General features: G+C 38.9%; 2 protein-coding genes across 9 annotated transcripts in view; both read right to left on the reverse strand.

Annotated features, from left to right (window-relative positions):
- Positions 1-4031, reverse strand: part of LOC146252263 (paired box protein Pax-7) — a 46727-nt gene extending 42696 nt beyond the window's left edge. The window contains exons 1-6 of one of the 4 annotated variants that reach the window (XM_084679189.1): positions 3949-4031; positions 3583-3651; positions 2839-2871; positions 2236-2471; positions 1737-1881; positions 1436-1564 (exon numbers count right to left, since the gene is read on the reverse strand). In XM_084679189.1, coding sequence (XP_084535315.1) covers positions 1436-1564; positions 1737-1881; positions 2236-2471; positions 2839-2871; positions 3583-3637 — 598 coding nt within the window. In that variant the 5' untranslated portion in view covers positions 3638-3651; positions 3949-4031. Of the gene's footprint in view, positions 1-1435; positions 1565-1736; positions 1882-2235; positions 2472-2838; positions 2872-3582; positions 3902-3948 lie in introns of those variants that run through there. The other 3 variants (XM_084679188.1, XM_084679191.1, XM_084679190.1) reach the window with 3 other exon arrangements.
- A 6768-nt stretch (positions 4032-10799) lies between these two features.
- LOC146252265 (ERBB receptor feedback inhibitor 1-like) lies at positions 10800-17462 on the reverse strand. 5 transcript variants are annotated; one of them, XM_084681137.1, is made up of 4 exons: positions 17295-17462; positions 14647-14834; positions 14118-14200; positions 10800-13346 (listed from the first exon to the last, which is right to left on the reverse strand). In XM_084681137.1, exons 2-4 carry the CDS (start codon positions 14694-14696, stop codon positions 12190-12192), a joined length of 1290 nt encoding a protein of 429 aa, XP_084537263.1. In that variant the 5' UTR covers positions 14697-14834; positions 17295-17462; the 3' UTR covers positions 10800-12189. The 5 variants fall into 5 exon arrangements, with proteins under 5 accessions (XP_084537263.1, XP_084537266.1, XP_084537264.1 ...); XM_084681140.1 differs by having other exon boundaries at positions 10800-13342; positions 14114-14200; XM_084681138.1 differs by lacking the exon at positions 17295-17462 and adding an exon at positions 15104-15674.
- Between the last annotated feature and the right edge of the window lie 2036 nt (positions 17463-19498).

Here is a 19498-nt window from a genome sequence, read left to right on the forward strand (position 1 = left end):
AACGTGCCTTTTTTCTGCTATGGGGCCTACATTACTGTACTTCCGGTCTGTATTTAACTCACTTTGTCGGTGCATGGTCAGATTACACTGCAAGACAGTCTAACACAGCCAATAACTCAAATCGAGCGCAGAGTAGCCTTATGACAATCAAAGTGCCACATCCCACAGGCCCATGAAGTGGGTCAAGCTGGCCGTGGCCAAAACGGTTGTTGGAATATAAGTATCATGCAGAGTCGCCTATATGCTTGCAGTTCAACCCATTGACCTTTATAGGATGTATGTCTATGAGAGGCTAAATAGGAATTTGTTCCTGCTCAGGAAACATAAACAATTAGGCTAAGTTCATGAAACAATAGCTTGCTAACAAAAAAGAATAAACACGTGGTTGGGAAACATTTTGAAAGTAACCACCCACATAGAAGAAAAATGCAGTTAAAGGGTGCATAACTCGATTCTAAAATGGAAATTTTTGGCATGACACTGCTGGTACTTTCAGCACACATTCTATTGCATAATCTATTCCAACAGACTATTCTTTAATATTACAAAACTGTCAACCAGCAGGATGGATTGAATAATTCATTTTTCCTCAGTTCCCTTTTTGGGCTTTGTGCTTTTCTTTGCAGGTTTTTGAGGGCGAAAAAACGGCCAAATCGCCATTCTTTTTTTTCACTGCCATGTTTTTGAGGGGCTTGCCTTTGCATATCAGAACCCCTTCGTCAATAGAATGGACGTCTTGAGGACTGAAGTTCATCGTCAAGAGTTTATTTTCTTTTCTCACAAACGCTTTTGTGCAAAGGTTTACACAACATCCAGTCCACAAAACCTTTGATCATTTGGATTTAATTTCATTTATTTTGATAAAAGAATATATATTCTCAATAAGTGCAATAAATTATACAATTAACGTCTTAATGTGGTTATAAATATAAAACTATGCAGGCTAAATGTTCTTTATCCATTAAATTGATCTTGATTCGTAAGGCTTCTTGGGCCAAACCTATTATAGGTCTATACATTTATACCTCGCTTAGCACATGCAGGACGGGAAGCGGAGTAACATGCTGATCGTAATTGATTGTCACATCGGCGTCCCTTGTCAGTTGACGTTTCAAGGGACCGTTTAACCAGTCGCAGAGGACTCTGTTGTCCAAATGAATGCTCTTTTAAATAGCCTCCCCCTAGTTAATGCTCATGATAAATAATTAAGCAGGTCTAGGTAGTAGTAATCGTCTATATTGGCAAAGAGTTTTACAGCAAAATCACGACCATATATAGTAATAACATTTGGTCCCATTTAAATTAATTGCATTTAGAAGAAGATACTCTTTAGGAGAGGTATAGGTCGATCGAATCGTATAGGCAGACATGGAGCCGAAATATTGGGCATGCTTTCTCAACAGCAACAACACGTTATCTATATGAAATAGGCTACCTTTATCACCAAGAATGCCATCGATGCTGTGTTTGGTTTTCTTTTCTCCATCTTCATCCTTTTTATCGCAATCGTCTTCGTCGTCTTTCTTCCCAAATCGAGCTCTGAGAACACGACTTATTGAACTCACTACGAGAAAGAAAATGAATTAGAAAATGAATTAAGCCAACAAATGCTGTTAACACAAAACTGCACCGAACAACTAAATAACATATAGCCTACTGTAACACTAATAGGCATTCAAATGATAGGCAATTTACGACTAACAAAATGCTATAAAGACAGTAAAAGGGTTGCTTACCAGATGAGGCCTCACCTGAAGGAACTGTACTTCTGTCACACACACCGTCTTTCAACAGCTTGTCTCGGATCTCCCAGCTAAACATGCCGGGGTTTTCTCGCTTGTATTCCTCAATGCGTTTCTCCACATCAGGCGTTGCTACCTGCTGTTGGATTTAATTCGTGCAGTACAATAGCAAAACGAAAGAAGAAAGAGAAAGAAGAAGAGGTCAAATACATGAAAAAAGTAAAGTATATAGGCCCATAGCCCCAAATAAGCCTACAGCTGCAGTTTGATTTTGTGTGGCCCATAATGCACGGCCTAAAATGCAACTATTATAATTAGGCCCATAGAATAACAGTTGTTATTATTATTATTATTATTGTTGTTGATGTAGTTATTATTATTGTTGTCGTTATTATTGTTGTCATTATTATTATGATTATTATGAGTCTATTATTATTACTATTATTATTATGCCCTCTCGTTTATTATTTTGCAAAGCCTTTAGCCTACTTACTCTTGGTTTGCTTCCACCAATTGCTCCAGGTCGGATTGAACCCGTTTCTTGATACCGACAAAGAATTTTGGAAACGCAGCCGTGAGAGACTCGGAGTTGTCGAGAGATCACACATGGTCGAATACCGTGGTGGGCCATCTCCACTATTTTGTGACGGATATGATTTGGCAGTGGCCGTCCATTGATGAAAACTCCGCCGAGTTGATTCACTCGACCTTGACCCAGGGGAGTTGACACTGTGCAAAGAAAAAATAGATATACAGTGAAAACTTTGACGCCAATGCGTTGACACATCAAATATCCTAAATCCTAACACCTTTAAAGGAATGTGTACTGATTTACAGTGATTATGTACTGAGTTACAGTAATGATGTGAAAATAAATCAATGTCAATTTAATGCTGACTGTCCGGATGTATTCTAGCCTTTCCGAAGAACCTGTAGGCCTACTTTTATGCGTTGTTTTTTAATCAACATTATAGGCCTATTAGTAGATGATCTGTTAGTAGCCTAGTTCTAATTCATTTTGCCCGACATGTTAAATATTAGCCTATACACACATCAAATGTGTCCTAAACAATCATTAGAATAAAGTATATCTTACCCATGCAATTGTTGAACGCCATCACGGATAGGCCTAGATATCATAAATCTACTGTTAACAATTTGACAGATAGTAATATGTAATCTGGTTGAATGTCCTCTCTAGTCTGTACTGAATTACCAACAAAGGAATCGTACAAGACAACGTAAAAGGGTTCCGCTCTAGGCTATTTGTCATTAGTCAGATAAGACTTGAGTGTCCCATCCGGCACTGAAGAGGCTCTGAAGAGCGTGGCCTCGTCCGGCTTCATTATTCACCGTCATGCTGTACAAATATTGATGTAATCCATTGATTCTTCGTTTTGCTGTGTATTTTACTTTCGTTTCCAGCATCAGGACACTTCAATAAATCCCGGATCTTGGCTAACTTGCAACCTTCGTGTTTTGGGGGATTTATTGGCAGTACTTGAGCACGAACCTTGCTTGGGATACTCTCCCATGGACGACCAGCACAATGCGAATAGTTCTGCATTAGTGTAATTTATAGTGACACAATTGGCTACTACAATAGCCTAATCGAACTCCCAAATATTCGTCGATATAACAGCAGCCCCAGTTTCAATAATGTAAACAAATCTGTGTTTCTCTAAACAATAGACAGACAGGAGTAAATAATAAAAAGAAGAAAAACTCACATTTACTTGCCTATAATGACAACAAATAGGCATACCTTTCAACATGGTAAAATGTTCTGTTTAATTATGTTTGATGATATTCCGCTAAATATTGTAAGTTGCAAACTTACCTTCCAAGGGGAATCCTGTGCGGGGATAGTTCTGTCCAGGCGCCGGTCGCATCATTCGTGGTACTGTTCCTGGCAAAGATGACATTCTACAGTTAAAAATAACAGGCACAATAAGGCCAATATTTCATCTGCTAAATCAAATCCAGACGCGTTGATGATAAAGATGAAAATATACAGGAAGTCCAATGTGCAAACGAAGAAAAAAGAAAAAAGAACATCCAGAAGGGATGCACGTCTGACCACTAACCCCCCAAAACGCTAAACACATTTGTTTCAAGAGCACGGTGGGAGGGGGGGGGGGGACAAAATAAGACTGCTGCGAACAAGGTGCAGTGTGTGCGTATGGAGGAAGGGGATGTCCCTTACACTCTCAAATGGGCAAAGGTTACTTAATCTGCGCAGTGTTTTCCTAAAAGGTCTGGTCGTTTTTGATGGCAAACTCTGCTTGGACGTTGGGAGTAGTTTAAGTGGATAACTTTGCACGGGCGTATAGGAGGGGAGCTGTCGTGCGCACTGATAGGCTGTCGAACATTTCTTTTATTCATGAGGGAAGACCGGAGACTAGCCAAGTTTTTTCCAGCCAATCCAGAAAACGCACAAATATTTATGCATCTTTCCATTCATCGCACGCGGCTTCGAAACCAACAAAACATTTGATTGATTAAACAGCCTTTGGTGATTCTTCTACATACTGCATGAGATAAGCCTAAATATTACATATTTTGCATTTGATTTGGGTCACTTTAGCCTTGAAGGGTTTAGTTTGTTCTCACATTTAAGCATGTATGTATACACATAGGCCTATAATAATTTGTTTATGAGTAGGCTATCTTGGGCTGAATGATGGCCATGTTCAAGCCCTGTTGTCAAGGATCATATAGTATTGCATCAACAAGTCTGATTAACATCATAATCATCCAATAAATAGTCCATCTTCAAGCGACAACATAGATTCAGGCATGATATATTATCTTAATGACATTTGACTGTAAACATCATTAAAAAGTCATCCCAAACCAAACGCAGATTAGGCTACCCACGAGGGATTTATGAGTGATACTTGGTTACGAGCAACCAGAACACCTATAAGAAAATCATTAGGAAGATGAACCACACCTTTTGCTTATTTGCAGCAGGTGAAATGGAAATGTTTGATTGTTTTATCGTTTACTTGCCAAATTAAGACATAACAAGGTGTCCTAATTATCACAGCAAGGTTAGGAATAAGAACAAAAAAGGCTTAAAATCGTGGAAGTAGAAATTATGATTTCATATATCCAGGCCTATAGTCATATGCACCGTGCCGGCTATGCGTAAAGCTGAAATAGACTTTCCAGCATAGGGTGAGTCGGGGTTTAGTTTTGTTTGATTTCATGATTATGTCAAACACATAATCCCAATAGGCCTACAAATTGGCCATAAACTATCCAATTTGACTAAATGAGCAAGACTCATGCCTATTCGTGCATTTTTATAGATGATGGATTTGCTTGCCGGGTCTTTAACCTCGGTTAGGCTACTAAGTTGTAACGCAAAGGTAATGCGTTAACTGTTTCGATAATATCACACTGTAAACCCGTGTAAACTGTCAAAGTGACCAGCGTTGACTAGGCTAGCCAGTCACTAACCCAGTCACTAACCTGTGGCAACTATGTTTGCCTTTCAGAGCCAGACCAATACCTGGATAGATCTAACCTAAAACTCCACTTAAAGCTTTTGAAATGAAATCACGATACACATATTGTAAAGGTCTACGTCAGATCCACAAACAATGGTAACGCTGTTATCGTAGTTTAAACGTTCAGTCTCCGCTGGCGCTTTGTAGTCTATGGCGCGAAATGGCTTATTATAACCAACCCTAGACAAGAGGTTGTTTAGCACAACCTTTGTTGCGCTAACCCAAGTTCCATACATTTATTAGTAAGCCAAAAGGTAGTCAAGACTACTGTTAAAATCTAAACAAACGATAATGGTTTCTCTGCACTATCTGTTGTCGGTCAGAGAGTGCAGAGAACCGACAGACATAAAAAAAAAAAAAACCTAGTTGAGTCAGATTGAGTAGGCAATTCTTACATATAGTAGGACTATATTAAATATTGAGATTTAAAACAATGGTCACATCTCACTCCAACACCATTGATTTATCTCTCAATAAAAATGTAATCAATCGAAATCAGCGTGGGCAACTTTGCTTTGTGTGTCATTGCTTTCTATGCAAACAAATGTGTGAAAGTATCCTTTTAATAAAAAGGCGTTTAACTATAAGACCACATGGGACACACCTGTAGATATTGTATTGTGTGCTTACAGTGTACTTAGACTTAGAGAAAACATTTTGACAATAGAGTGAACAGGTGCATACAAACAAAATGTCCCAACCCTGAGAATTGGTAACCAACCACAAGACATATTATGGTCTGGCCAAGGGGCTCCCCAGCTGGAAGTGTTTAGAGGTGTTAAATCAATGTGGTTTGTAATGACATCCTGTCACCATTTATCACTTAGAGCAGGAGGAAGGAATGTCAGTGTACAATGTACACTATGATGTAGAACTCTCACTCACAGAAACACAATGTGTGTGTGTACGTCCCCTTTGCTGTCATACCTGTTGTGTGGGTTGATTGGATTCTCCTCCTGTCTTTCTCCTTTTGTGCACCTGTTCACTGAACTTTATGCATGGAAAATTGTATTTTTTGATATATAGGGAGTTACTGCTACACATACTACTACACTCTCTTGTGATTGAACAGGATAATGAGTAAGAGTTGCAATAAACGGGAAGAATCTGAGGTTCTCTCTTTTTATTCATCTTCATTCCACATTCCCTCTTTCCAGCATGCAGAGCGCTTTATAGTTTTCAAGAGATTTCATTTTTTTAGGTTGCTTCAGTGTACACTCATTGAATAAAAAAAAATATATACCTTCACAAAAGTATGCAATATACAGTAGGACTATAAGAATGTAATATTTGAATTCCTCTTGGCAGACTGTAAATAAGAATGTGTTCACAACTAACCTCCCTGGTTGAGTAAAGGTAAGGTAAATTAATTGTAATTAAAGTTCAACTACTCTGATGTATTGATTGCATTAATATTTAATTACCCATTGCAACACCTCAGAGCCCCTCTTCTTTTGGAAAGAGTGTGATATAAGCAGCTGAGGTCATGGAGACGGTAAATAACATCCAGTTAGTGACCCAGCTGGAGTGTCATTCTCTCATGCTAAAACTGCAGCTCCTTTCATGTCTTTTTTCTTCTGTTCTTCCTTTCTCAGACAGGGAGAGAACGTATGAGTGTGGAAGGGTCAGGGATCTGAGGACTCTGGGCACGTTAATTCAGTCTCCAAAAGCACGTAAATTGTTTTGCAATGAACAACAATAAGCAGTCAATACATGGTTTGCTATAAATCCACAAACTTAGCAATGTCTTACTTATATAGTAGTTTATGAAAAACATATTAAGTGGACATTATAAAGAGAACCTAAGGAGCTGATTTTGTAATTTTTTGGCATACCTGTCATCTCCACAACAAGAAATTATTGAAAATACAAACCCATCTGAAGGTCATTGCTGCTATTAGCAGGCTTTGTTATTTGTGATTTTTGCGACTCATACAAGTCATGGAAATAGATCTGTAGATCTTACTTGATGTATTGAAATTCACAATACAAGACAGCAAATCACTAATACAGAGACAAAAATTGACAGACTATAGTCATTTCAGCAGCCATTTGTTATTTTCAGTGTTCTAGTTAAACTAACTTTAGTTGCACCTGGATGGAATCTATGACCTACAATTTAATGCAAATATATCTAATGTATTGTATTGAATTGAAAGAAACAGAGAACACATTTAAGTTGTGTCCCAAGAGTAAAGTTGTGACCCCTACTTTTGACATAAGTTCATCTGATTTTCCTAGCATGTGATAGACTGTTTGGTAGTTTTGGTATAATCAGTTAGAAAAGCTTGCCTTTGAAAATGTCAAAGAGAAAGGACTCTGTTTAACATAGATAAAAGTAGCAGTCTCAATTTTGCATGCTGTCTCAATTGGTTTCAGTAAATCAATCTGGGTGACCAACCCATGAAAAGTGAATCATTTGATGCCCCATATGCCTTCCTCACCCCACCCACTCCTATCCTACCATCTACTTTATGTGTGAGTGTGTTAGAGACTCTTCACAACTATTACCCATGTCATTATAGAGAAAACACCTTCACCATAAAGAGTTTGGTGAGTGCTGAACCATATTTAGTCATTTACATTTAGCAAACGTTCTTATCCAGAGCAACTTACAGTAAGTACAGGGACATTCTCCCCGAGGCAAGTAGGGTGAAGTGCCTTGCCCAAGGACACAACGTCATTTTGCACAGCCAGGAATCGAACCAGCAACCTTCTGATTACAAGCCCAATTCCCTAACCGCTCAGCCACCTGACTCCTGATTACCATTCGGCGATGTGTGAAAACCAGTGTGATTTTCATTATTGTAAAAATGACCATATGAGTGAGAAGAAAACAACACACAGTGTATAAAAAGGTGGGAACAACTTGTTAGTGTGAACACACAGCTTAACATTGAACATAACACTTGGTGATCTGCAATAATAGTTTATCAATAGTCATTAAAATATGCCATCTAGTCTGTCAAACTAGCACAATCACTATCTCTTGTCTCTTTTTTTTCCCATCACTTTCTTAGACAGCATAAAGGTCTCAATAAATATGTGAAACACAAATGGTTGCACAAACGCTAATCCAATTGCAAACAGAAAGATTCCCATACAATTTAAGAAGCGTTTGCAAGTTGTGGAGGCCGCTTTTCAGCAACCATGGTCAAACCTCAGTAATCTCAATTAGGAGTGGGGTATTTGATACAGCGATGGTTCATAAGCCATACCCCATTCTCAAGCTATATGAGATGTTTGACTTTGGATTTTACACCACTGACTGCCAAACCATTATGTGTCATTGGCATCCTAATTGTGTCTTAACCATACTTAATGGTGACACTATCACCAGTACAGCTGTGACCATCTTCTTAAACACAACCGCACTATGCTACACTATGTTGTAGAATATTTCTAGTTTTGGCTATAGACATGGAATGAATGATTAAAAGTACGTTGTTCAGTATGTGATTGGAACTTGTTCATGTAAAAAGACATCTATTTCTCAGTCCATACAGTATCTGTTCAGCAGATATGAATTTAGCAGAGTCGTTAGGCTTATCAGAATCACTGATACTTTTGATACAAATCTTTCTCAATAATGTAAATACATTGGGATAACTTCAGTGACCCTCAGTGCACCCACAGTACTGCAACATTGACAGCACATAAAACATAGCTAATTTCTTATGGTGGGGTATTTTTTACTCGTAGCCGGAGTGTTATCTGGGCATCCAAGCATCGCTAACTTGTTTTTTCACATGCGATTACTACTGGAACAGGCTGTCTCAGAATCAGAATGAGCATGGGACCTTCATGAGGGGCGTGAGCCACCTCTGGAATCAATGTCGCCATTTTGTGGATCATGCAACACAGATCCACCATGCAAGATGCATTTCGTTTGCTAACTAATTATCTGAAGTGCCTATTCATTGGCCAATTTTTCACAGGAGTAAAGTGGACAGCGTGATGGTGATGCTGTTAAGTTGAATAACATCTTCAGGCTTATTTTGGTACAATGTTTGTATTATGACTCAATGACTCTGCAGTGGTACATGTTTGGCTATTTGATCAACCCATTGACTTCGCTGCCTGAGTAGGCCTAAGCCAGAATGGAGGCCATTACCACTTATATGAAGAAAAGACCTTCCTCAATCTATTTTTAACATAGAAATGTGTTTAAAAAAAACTGAACTGGAAAAAAAATATACAAAGAATATTCTACAGTATGGAGGAAGATGATCTACATGGGTACATTAGTGGTGAAGCTCTCAGCCAATTAAGGAGTTATGAATGGCAAATAAAGCAAGTAACCATATCAGGTAATGAAATATATGTTACAGAGTGATGGACATTAAAATAAACATGCAACATTAATTTAAAAAACTGTTTCCAATCCAGACTTCACGCTATTATATCCATTTGATCAGCTTCACTTGAATTCAAATAATCTTTTTCTTCTAGATTCTGAAACAACTGTAGTTAATTAGGGTCATTCGATTGTTCGAATTTAGAGCCTACTGGCCTACTGATCACCAGGTTTTGGTAGATTACTCTTGTATCAGGAAAATCATCTAATCATCTTCCACACAATTGATATTTTCAAGAATGTTTTTATATAATGTTGTAATTTGAATATTTCATTAATAAACTAAATTATAATTAACCCATTGGTGGGACAACTAATTTATTGCTGGAACATTTATAGGAGACAACTAAAAATAAATCAGGATATACTGAAAAGTATACTTTGCTGGCTAATGCCCTGGATTTTTTATGCGTTATTGCCATCTACAGGTTGCAGTGGTACATAACTTGATTTAAGAAACTTGACAGGAAATATTTATCTTTCACATAACAATTTAACATGACTACTTATGATTTAAATAATATTTTGATGACATAGTTTGCATAAGGCATCACCATTATTTTATTAAATATGTAAATTCAATAAATGTATCTTATCTAAATTGCAAATCAGAGTGTACATTTCCGAAATGAGATTTTGTGAAGTACAGTTGTTTTGATTAATCTAAATTTAGTGGAAGAGGATTTGTCCTTTCGCAGTGCGATTGAATAGTAGTTGGACACCAGAAAACAATATCAATTGGGTTGCAAGGTTAAAGGGATGTCTCCAAATGTGTCCACAAGTATTGTACAGTTGCCAAAAGGAAGTGCTGTTGTTACCCAATCCAAAAAGATTATACAAAAATAACATGCCACGTTCTCCTGAGTTGCTATCCATTTAGCACAGTGTCTTAAGTCATTGTAGTGTTCCCCTTTGAAATGTGAAAATGATCAAGATATTAACAAGGTAATGTGTAGACTCATTGGGAAGGAACTGCCCTGCGACCATGAAAATATTTGGGGTGGTAACAATGCAGCTTTAAATAAATATATATGCATGTATGAAAACATTGTAGATACACTGTATATTTCAATGATCATGTAAATGGTAGTTCACTCAAGCTCGTCAGTTGTCAAGCCAGAGATTCTTTATTTTATTCTGTGCTGTGCCTAAATACAAAAAGATTGAGCACAACAAAAGCAGTTCAAATAAGTTATTTAATTTCTATAAATAGATTAATACAAAATCACAAATTTCACTCCAACACAAAAAACACTTTAAATACTGTGACAAACTACCCTTGAAATAACAGCACTTTTACATAAAAAACGTGTAATGTCCAACAGTGACACAGCTTCATAAATATAACAAGGGCATCACATAAATCTGTACATTAACATAAAAAGGCCACTCTGGCTTCTACAGGGACTCAATTACTACATAACACAACTTCAGTAACCATTACACATAGTTATTGTTTACTTAGTTACCTGGAAAAAGCATGTCTAACTGATAGCTCAAAACAACTATTTCTCCTTCCGTCTTACACAAACTGACATTCAAAATACTGTAAGGGTGAGGTTAAATTAGACCAAAGTAAAGCAAAAAATCACCTTCAATTAAAGAAAATCGTACATCAAGATTTTAAACATTTACAGCAATGTACAGACTGCACTAGACATTGGAAACATTTTCATAATTAGTTCATATTCAATAACAGACCAGCTGTTCAAAGCATAGAGCTGTGTGATGTGATAGTATACTTATTGGTTTGGGTAGTGATGAATCAAAATGAAAATTCTGGGCTTAAACCAAAACTTCTGAACCAAAACTTCTTGGCCAAAAAAACGTTTTTTTTTCTTCCTTAAATAACTATCTTAAAATAGTTTTGGGGTTTAGTTATATTAATATAACACTTTTAAATTGGCACCATATCCCTTATTAAATGTCTGCTGAACCAACACACCAGCACATTTGGACAATCTAATGGGGTTGCATTATTTATTCACAGATAGTCTGAAAATAGTTTGAGGTTTGAAGGTCACATGACCAATGAGCTATTGAAATTAAAATGTTAAGACTTTGTATAACAATGTGTGAGATGAAAATGTACTCATCAAAGGGTGTGCCAGTGTCATCAAGTTTTAGGAGTAATGGATAAAGAGCTATTGCAATGTTAATAAAAACAACTTTGGTCCCTAACTTCTAGTGAATGTAAGGAAATCTAATGGGGAATATCTGTAGAATATCCAACCTGAGACTAACTTCACTTCAGCCCCGTGATAATGGCTACGTCAACGAGTGAAATTGGAATTATTGTATTATTGAAAAACTCAAATGAGACTATAAAATTATCACTTTACCCTTTAACACACTTCTTATTAGATTGTGTCAATATGGAGACTGACTATATTAACTGTCCAAAACTCACCATGAATCAATACAATATAAATATAAAATCTCAACTTCAAATCTCATTTTATGATATAAATGATTGTTAAATCACAGATGGAGGTTTATTTCGTTTTAGTTTTTTTCACCCTAAGACTGAGGGAGAATAGGGTAATTCTTTGAGTTCCCTTAAGGCTTTAGATCAACGGTAGAGGGTGCTTATGCTCATTCTGGCAGAGCAACATGCACCACCGGCAGACTCACTGTCTGCCTCCTTGAGGAACCTTTCGAGCCTGTCCATGTAGGCCGGACGGCGAGGAAGGAGAAAGTAGTGTGTGGCGCTGGCTTTTGTTCCACCCTCCATGATGGGCACAATACAGGGGGGTTGCATATCTGCAGAAGATGCCCCCTCGCTCTGCAGAGGCAATCTCTGAGGGGCCTTACTGACGTATTTGGGATTGGGAGCAAAGCTTTGAGTGGGGGGCATTACCCCGTTGACATAGATAGGGAGGCTCTTGGGGCTGGGAGTACGGGGTGGGACACTGGGCTGCAAAGGCACCCTAGGTGGTACTTTGGGAGGCTTGTCCTTGTCATGGTAGTCAGTAGAGGAGTCAGTGGTGGTGCTCTTTAGGGGCAGTTGGGGGATAGGAACACGTGGAGGTACCTCAGGTTTGTCTTGGGTGTTGTCTCTGCAGTTGCTGTGAGCATGGTGATGGTGGTTGTGGTGGTTTACGAGGCGTCTTTCTGAGTGAGAACGACGCAGTTTGGCACGTTGGGTGCGGTCTGGCTGCTTCCCAAGAGGGACGACCCTGGCTGCTGCCATCCCCTGCTCTCCCTTCTGTATCTGGGACCACTGTCCTTGGATTTCAAAGCTACCCCCATTGCTAGTTACAACCTTAGGACTACTGCTTGTCCCTCCACTTGTCTCTATGGTAACCACAGATTTAGCTTTATTGTTAGCCCAACTGCTGGTGGCATAGTTAGCTCCACTGCTGCCATCTACAACCTGGTCTTCATGGTAGGCATAGTTGGTCTGGCCACAGCCTCTGAAGCTACGGCGTCCTGGGGCACCATGGCGCAGGGCAAAAGATTTAAGGCAGCTTTTAGGCAGTAGGTGGCGTCTTTCATCTGTAAAAAACTCCACTTCTCCATCCGCTGCCTCATCCGATGAGAGATCCTCTGGGTCTGGAAGAGGAGGGAGGGGTTTGGGGTCTCTACAGGGGATGTATGGTTGACCATGCTCATACACAGTTAATCTCTGGAAGGACGGGACCACCTGGTCCCTCTCAGTGAGACATGGTATGTTGGAGGCTAACTGATGACGGTTCTGATACATTGGTAAGTGGGGAGGGAGCCTGCCTGTAAGAAACAATAAACAACATTTAAACACTGATTTACTCATACATTTTTTTATTCTTATACCATACGCAAAAATGTTCAGCTCAGGATCAGATTCATTATATATTTATATATTTTTTAAGAATTATATCAAAATGAAAACCTTTATATATATAGTGTCTGAGTATATTCAGGGAAAGCATGCATGAGCTGATAACTGTGTGCCTCCCAAAGCCAGTCCACACCTGATAAACTTCATCCACATTCTAAATTAAAACTATATTATTTGTTGTTTGTACCAGCACAAAGAAGAAGCTCCCTCTCCTCATATCAGCCACAACAACCAGTTACGCAAGTGACAATCTAGCAAAGCTAGATAACCTTCTGTTGAGCTTCCTGAGAAACATCCTGTGTGGAAACATCCGATTTGCCCCAGACCTCAGGAACAGCCAGTGACCAGATAGACAGCCAGGAGGAAGGAAGCAATCTCTAATTTTCCCTTTTCACACTCACACCATTCATATTACTGAAAACCAGCAATGACTGTATTCCATAATGTATATGATAGTGTTAATACAAATGTACTACTACTCCAGACTGTATTTAATGGTGTTAACTTTTTTCCGTTTTTGGGGGGAAAACACAGAAAGAAACAACATCAGTATGGCTGTGAATAATGGTAAGAAAAATATAAACTTGTATATTTATTTAAAAGTACTAATATAGAGAGATAGAGACAGTTCTGTACTAGTACTGTATACATTTGATCAAAATGTCCTGTCCTTCACTTACTCTCAAATCCCTCTGAAACCTGTTGTTGCTGAAGTTCTCTCCGGTTGTGTTCCATGCTGTCAATACCCAAGTCAAAGCACATGCTGCAGAACAACCAGATACCAGAACATGCATGAATATGTTAATTATTTCTACTCATAACTAGTAATGAGTCAGTCATTTTATTTGTCATGACAAGCATTACATGGTCCTGCATGGGATCTGTATGTTGCTTAGGATCAAGGTGACACAGCAACAATGTTAAGGATTTAAACTTAACATTAAAGCAACATATAGATTAACAGCATGACAATTATTATTTAGATGTAAACATTCTAAAGATAGGAAATCAAACAACAAAAGGATGTCGTTTCTTCCATCAATATCAAACCTTGAGTGCAAATATCAAGGAAACCCTGCTGTCCAGCCCACTCACAGGTTCTCATACTTTGCTTCTCCCATTTCTATTGAAATATTTAATGTCAACAGAACAAGGCAATACCACACCACACTGATTTTGGATTATTCACTAAACATGGTGTTTGCTTACCTGTTAACATCATGTTGCGGTCCCCAGTGGTAAGGCTGGGCCCCAGACATGCTGAGGGCCAGACTTGAGCGTTTGCTCTCAGAGAAAAGGTAGGTCTGTGAGGTACACAGCCCCACAGATATGAGCACAATCCATCAACCTGCTCAGCGAACCGAAACACAAGTCATGCTCCTCCACTGCTGGCATACCTGAAAGAGAATGACAGAAAGAAACATAAGTCAACCTGAATGTGTGTGTTGGTTGTTGTTGGTGGTGAATTAATATTGTTAATGTACCCAGTTGTATTATTGTGATCTAACAATAACAGAAGTTACTGCTATTGCTGAAACTGCAGTATAATCACCTAGTAAGGATACATTGTCACAAAATAATTGATTTGCCTTATTTCATAAAAAGGGTAAAGGTAACTACAAAACAAAGCGTCATTAACAAAAACCCAACCAACCACTCAACCTACACTGGTCATGTGTGTCTCCCCTTTGTGACTCCAGCTCAAAGAGAGTTGTTTGAGGCGTGGAGCATTGCGCAACCTCTGGGTCACCAGTGGGAAGGTCTGAGAACTCCCTTCTCCCTCCCACCCCTTTGCAGTGGTGCCAGCCGTCCTCTATAGTAATTACTGCCGGATAGGGCACACACTATGAAGCCTGACTCCTGCCTTTCAACACAGGGCAATTGTGCAACGCTCCTGTGACGCTGGAATGACAAACTCCCAGTGTGACAGTGAATCAAAACACATACAGATTCAAACAGGAGTTAGTGCATGCATACACACACACAACAGTGGACAGCAACTATGTGAATTATAGCCTCACATATACAATTTAAACTTGATAACACAATGTGTAGGCACCTATGCAACAAAAGGAGGGCAGTGGCTTCACCAAAATGTGCAATAAAGTATGCACAACACAGTTTTGAAAACCAACCCTTTCACGTATGCAAACATTGTGGAATGCCGCATAACATCCTTGTATTTTCAACATGTGTAATGCCGGAAGGTTGACCACTATTTTGCCAGATATAAATGTATCCACGTTTACAATCCCAAAACAACTTGAAAAGGAACAAATATTTTAGCGTTTGCCGAAGACAACACCATCTGTTTTTCCTGATGCAAAAAAACAATGATAAATAAACATCAAGAAGGGTTAAATGAATGGATCAATTTAGTTTAGTGAAGAGCCAAAAGGGGTTTACCAGTAGATTCTCCCACAGTGACAACAGGGGACAACTTTTTGAAAATGAAAAATTATAATTAAAATGGTAATTAAGTCTACAATAATATGACAATAATAAGAAAAATAACATTTTGAGATTGCCAATATCCACATTCATTCACATCTTTATAGGAGGAGTTGACGTGGGCTGGTTATGCATACTGAGGACTTATACAACAAGACCTAGGCCTATATGGTATGTCTGAATATTGATGTGCCTTCAGCAAGCATAACGTTCAGCGTCGTTTCCGTCAGTGAGCCTCGGAGATGGAAGAAACAAAACAATAATGAATTCTACCGGCAATTACTCAATGTGCATGAATGGGGCCACTCTCGGGCATGAATGGGCCTTTGTTTTCAACTGTTGCAGGGAGAAGCAAGCCTGAAAATCCAAGCGAACTCTCCCATGAGGTCAGGAGAAAAGACATGCCATGGAGACATCGAGGGATGGTCGAAGTATGAGCTTGAGAAACAAAACCCCTGGGAGATTAAGAATTGGTATTGGCATTACAGTCAAAGGCAGAAGAAGCCAATTGAGGACCAGAAAACTAGCCCTCACAGTTATTTTCCCAACAACTTGTTTATCTGGAGCTGGAGCCTAGGGTGGCCCAGGGCAAATTCACTACCACTGGTGGATTTGAATTACATTCAGCTTTCATTAGCCTCCTATAGGGTGTGCTTAGCCTACTCTTGGCACAGGTGCAGTCTATGCAATTGCACAGGCAGCAGAGTGAGTAACTCAGTTTTAAAGGCTTATTACTGGCTTATCCTGCTTTATTTGCATAAAGCAGGGTGTTCAATCTTGGTCCTCAGGGTCCACTATCCCGTATGTTATAGATGTCTCCCTGCTCCAACACACCTGATTCAAATGACTGGCTTGTTATCAAGCTCTGTGGAAGCATGACAACGACCGTTCATTTTAATAATGTGTGCAGAAGCAGAGAAACATCTAAAACATACAGGACCGTGTACCCTGAGGACCAGGATTGAACACCCCTAGCACAGAGCATATATTTGTCCGAAGAAGAAAATTATCTTCTGGAAGTTCTGTAGAAATATACAGAACTTCCAGGCAACCAGCCTTATACTCCTACCTGCTAAAGTTTTCCATGCGAACACACCCTATATTCCGCAAACTCGACCATCTGACCCGTGACTAAGGTACGAATCATTTCCCAAATAGCATCGACATTATCCCATTACTGTATTTCCGACATCGCTAAGGTACAATACCAAATCGAGAATATGATTTGTAAACTGATTTATAACTAACTAATTAAATGTTTGTCATTAGCTAGTGTTTACTTACAGCGCTGGGCAGTCAGTCATTGATGTACCATAACAATGCCTAATCTTTTACGTGAAACGTATTACTTTGGTTAATAAGTGGATAACAGCTTCCTAAATACAATTGAGCACAAATATACTTACTATAAAAACATGTAAATTTAAGGTGTGTTGCTGTTCCTCCTACTTGTGACAGAGTGTAAATCCTTCGGTACATAGGTCCTCAGTTATTAGTTAACACTAATCCACTTGCACGTGCGACTTTCCTTTAGCGACAACATTCGCTCGTGAAATTAATTTGCTCCCTGTGACGATCTTTCCTTATTCTTTTATAAGCATGCCGTAGCTCCACCCAAGCTGTTCTTAAAGGTGCCTGTTTTCATTTCTACCAGAAAAGGTTCTAACTCATTACATATGTTTATCAGAAATATGGGTGACGTAGGTCTACTCATCATCATCATAACATAATGTTAACACAAGTAACTTGGTGTTTCATATCTTAATTATACGGAAAAGGCTTCACTCAGTAAAGACAGGTTTGTCGGATCATAGATACATAGCTCTGAAGCTGTGTGTTCACAACATCTACTAGTATACACATTCAATGCAAAGGTTTAACCAAAAGCAATGCATCAGTTTGGATGCTTTTTGTCCAATTTCCCCACACCCATAGAATATAAATACTTGGTAGTGTGTGGATGTTTTAGGGTATAGTTGCAAGCTAGTCAAAGTCAAAATCCTGCATCAAGACAAGACCAAGCCAACCAGAACACACTGTTTACATTGCCACACAGCATTGCAAAAGGACACAACACAATTGTGTTGTGTTCACAATTGTGAACCATCTGGGTAAATACAGTCAAAATCAATATACATCCACAGGACAAAGAAACAAACTCCCCCTACCCATTGGGGAACTGTTTTATCTTCTGCACAGGAAATACCATATAAGGCAAATTCTTGAAGCACCTGCAGATACTCATGTCAGTTTTCCGTTGTCAACTGAAAATGCATTATGGGAAAATGCGCTTATAGAACTCTTATTTCTATGAGCTATATAATATCTCTCACTTGAATTAGATGTTACTGTGTCATCATGAATAAATATAACATGAACCACGGGAATAATATAAAGAAAAATCTGTGCTACGGAAAGTTTTCTGTGTGGGTTATAGTCTACAAATACCTAATGAACCTTTCCTTTGGTACTGACGTTTACATGAGGCCCACTTTCAGAAAGTGCTGCTTCAAACATGAAGGAAACAGCCCTCTGTATTTTCTTACATGCTGTGCTTTTCTCCCTCAGGCCCCTCTCTAGACTATCAATGGACTACAGCTATGAGGGTTGGAACAAGGGAGGGCCAAACTCCCACAGGGGAGGTCGAGTCACTTCCTGCTAAGAGACCTCCGTCCCTCACAGCTGTTAGTGCCATGCATCCCCCACCTCCACCCTACGTGCAACCCACCACTCCTCCTTCAAAGACATGATTGCTTTGTAGGAAGAGGAAATCTTCAAATACTTTGACATCAAAGATCAAACGTGTCAAGAGCCATTGTTTTGAGAGGATGGTTAGAAGTTTCTAATTTGTCATGTTTCATATGTAAAGAAACACACTTTCATAAATACTTGTTTTAATACTATTCATAATGTAACTGGCAATACATGTATTGTTAAATATCAGAGGTTTGTAAAGTTGAAGACTAAAACAAGAATTGTGAATGTCTGCCCACAATGGCATTGGAGCTGAACAGTCATATGTTCATATACATTCTCTGGTACATTGTGTAGGTTTGAACTGATTACATCAAATCATGGGAAGTTCTCTGATATATAAACCAGCTGTAAACAAGTGTGTGATGACAATTTTATCACCTACAGAATTAAGCGAAAGGGGTTTGGGAGAAAAGAACATAGAGTATATATTTGTAACAACACAAACATTTGGTGAATGCATTGTATGCATGTCATTGCCGTTAAACAAGACCTTGGTGCACATCCAATCTCACTTATTTTCACAGCATTATTAACTACCCAGAATAGTTATGTAAGGTATGCAAACATACCTAAACCTGGTGATGTGTATGCCTTTGTGTGAATGTGTGGCTTTCCATTTATACTTACATTTAGTTATTTAGCAGACGCGCTTATCCAGAGCGACTTACATTAAGTACAGGGACATTCCCCCCCGAGGCAAGTAGTGTGAAGTGGCTTGCCCAAGGACACAATGTCCTTTGACACGGTCGGGAATCGAACCAGCGAACTTCTGATTACTAGCCCAATTCCCTAACCGCTTAGCCATCTGACTCGCTTTCCATCACAGAGTTGTAGGTTGGAGTAATGACCAGGC

This window comes from Hypomesus nipponensis, chromosome 18 (genome assembly GCF_054491055.1).
Source record: "Hypomesus nipponensis isolate SF chromosome 18, ASM5449105v1, whole genome shotgun sequence".
Classification (NCBI taxonomy): domain Eukaryota; kingdom Metazoa; phylum Chordata; class Actinopteri; order Osmeriformes; family Osmeridae; genus Hypomesus; species Hypomesus nipponensis.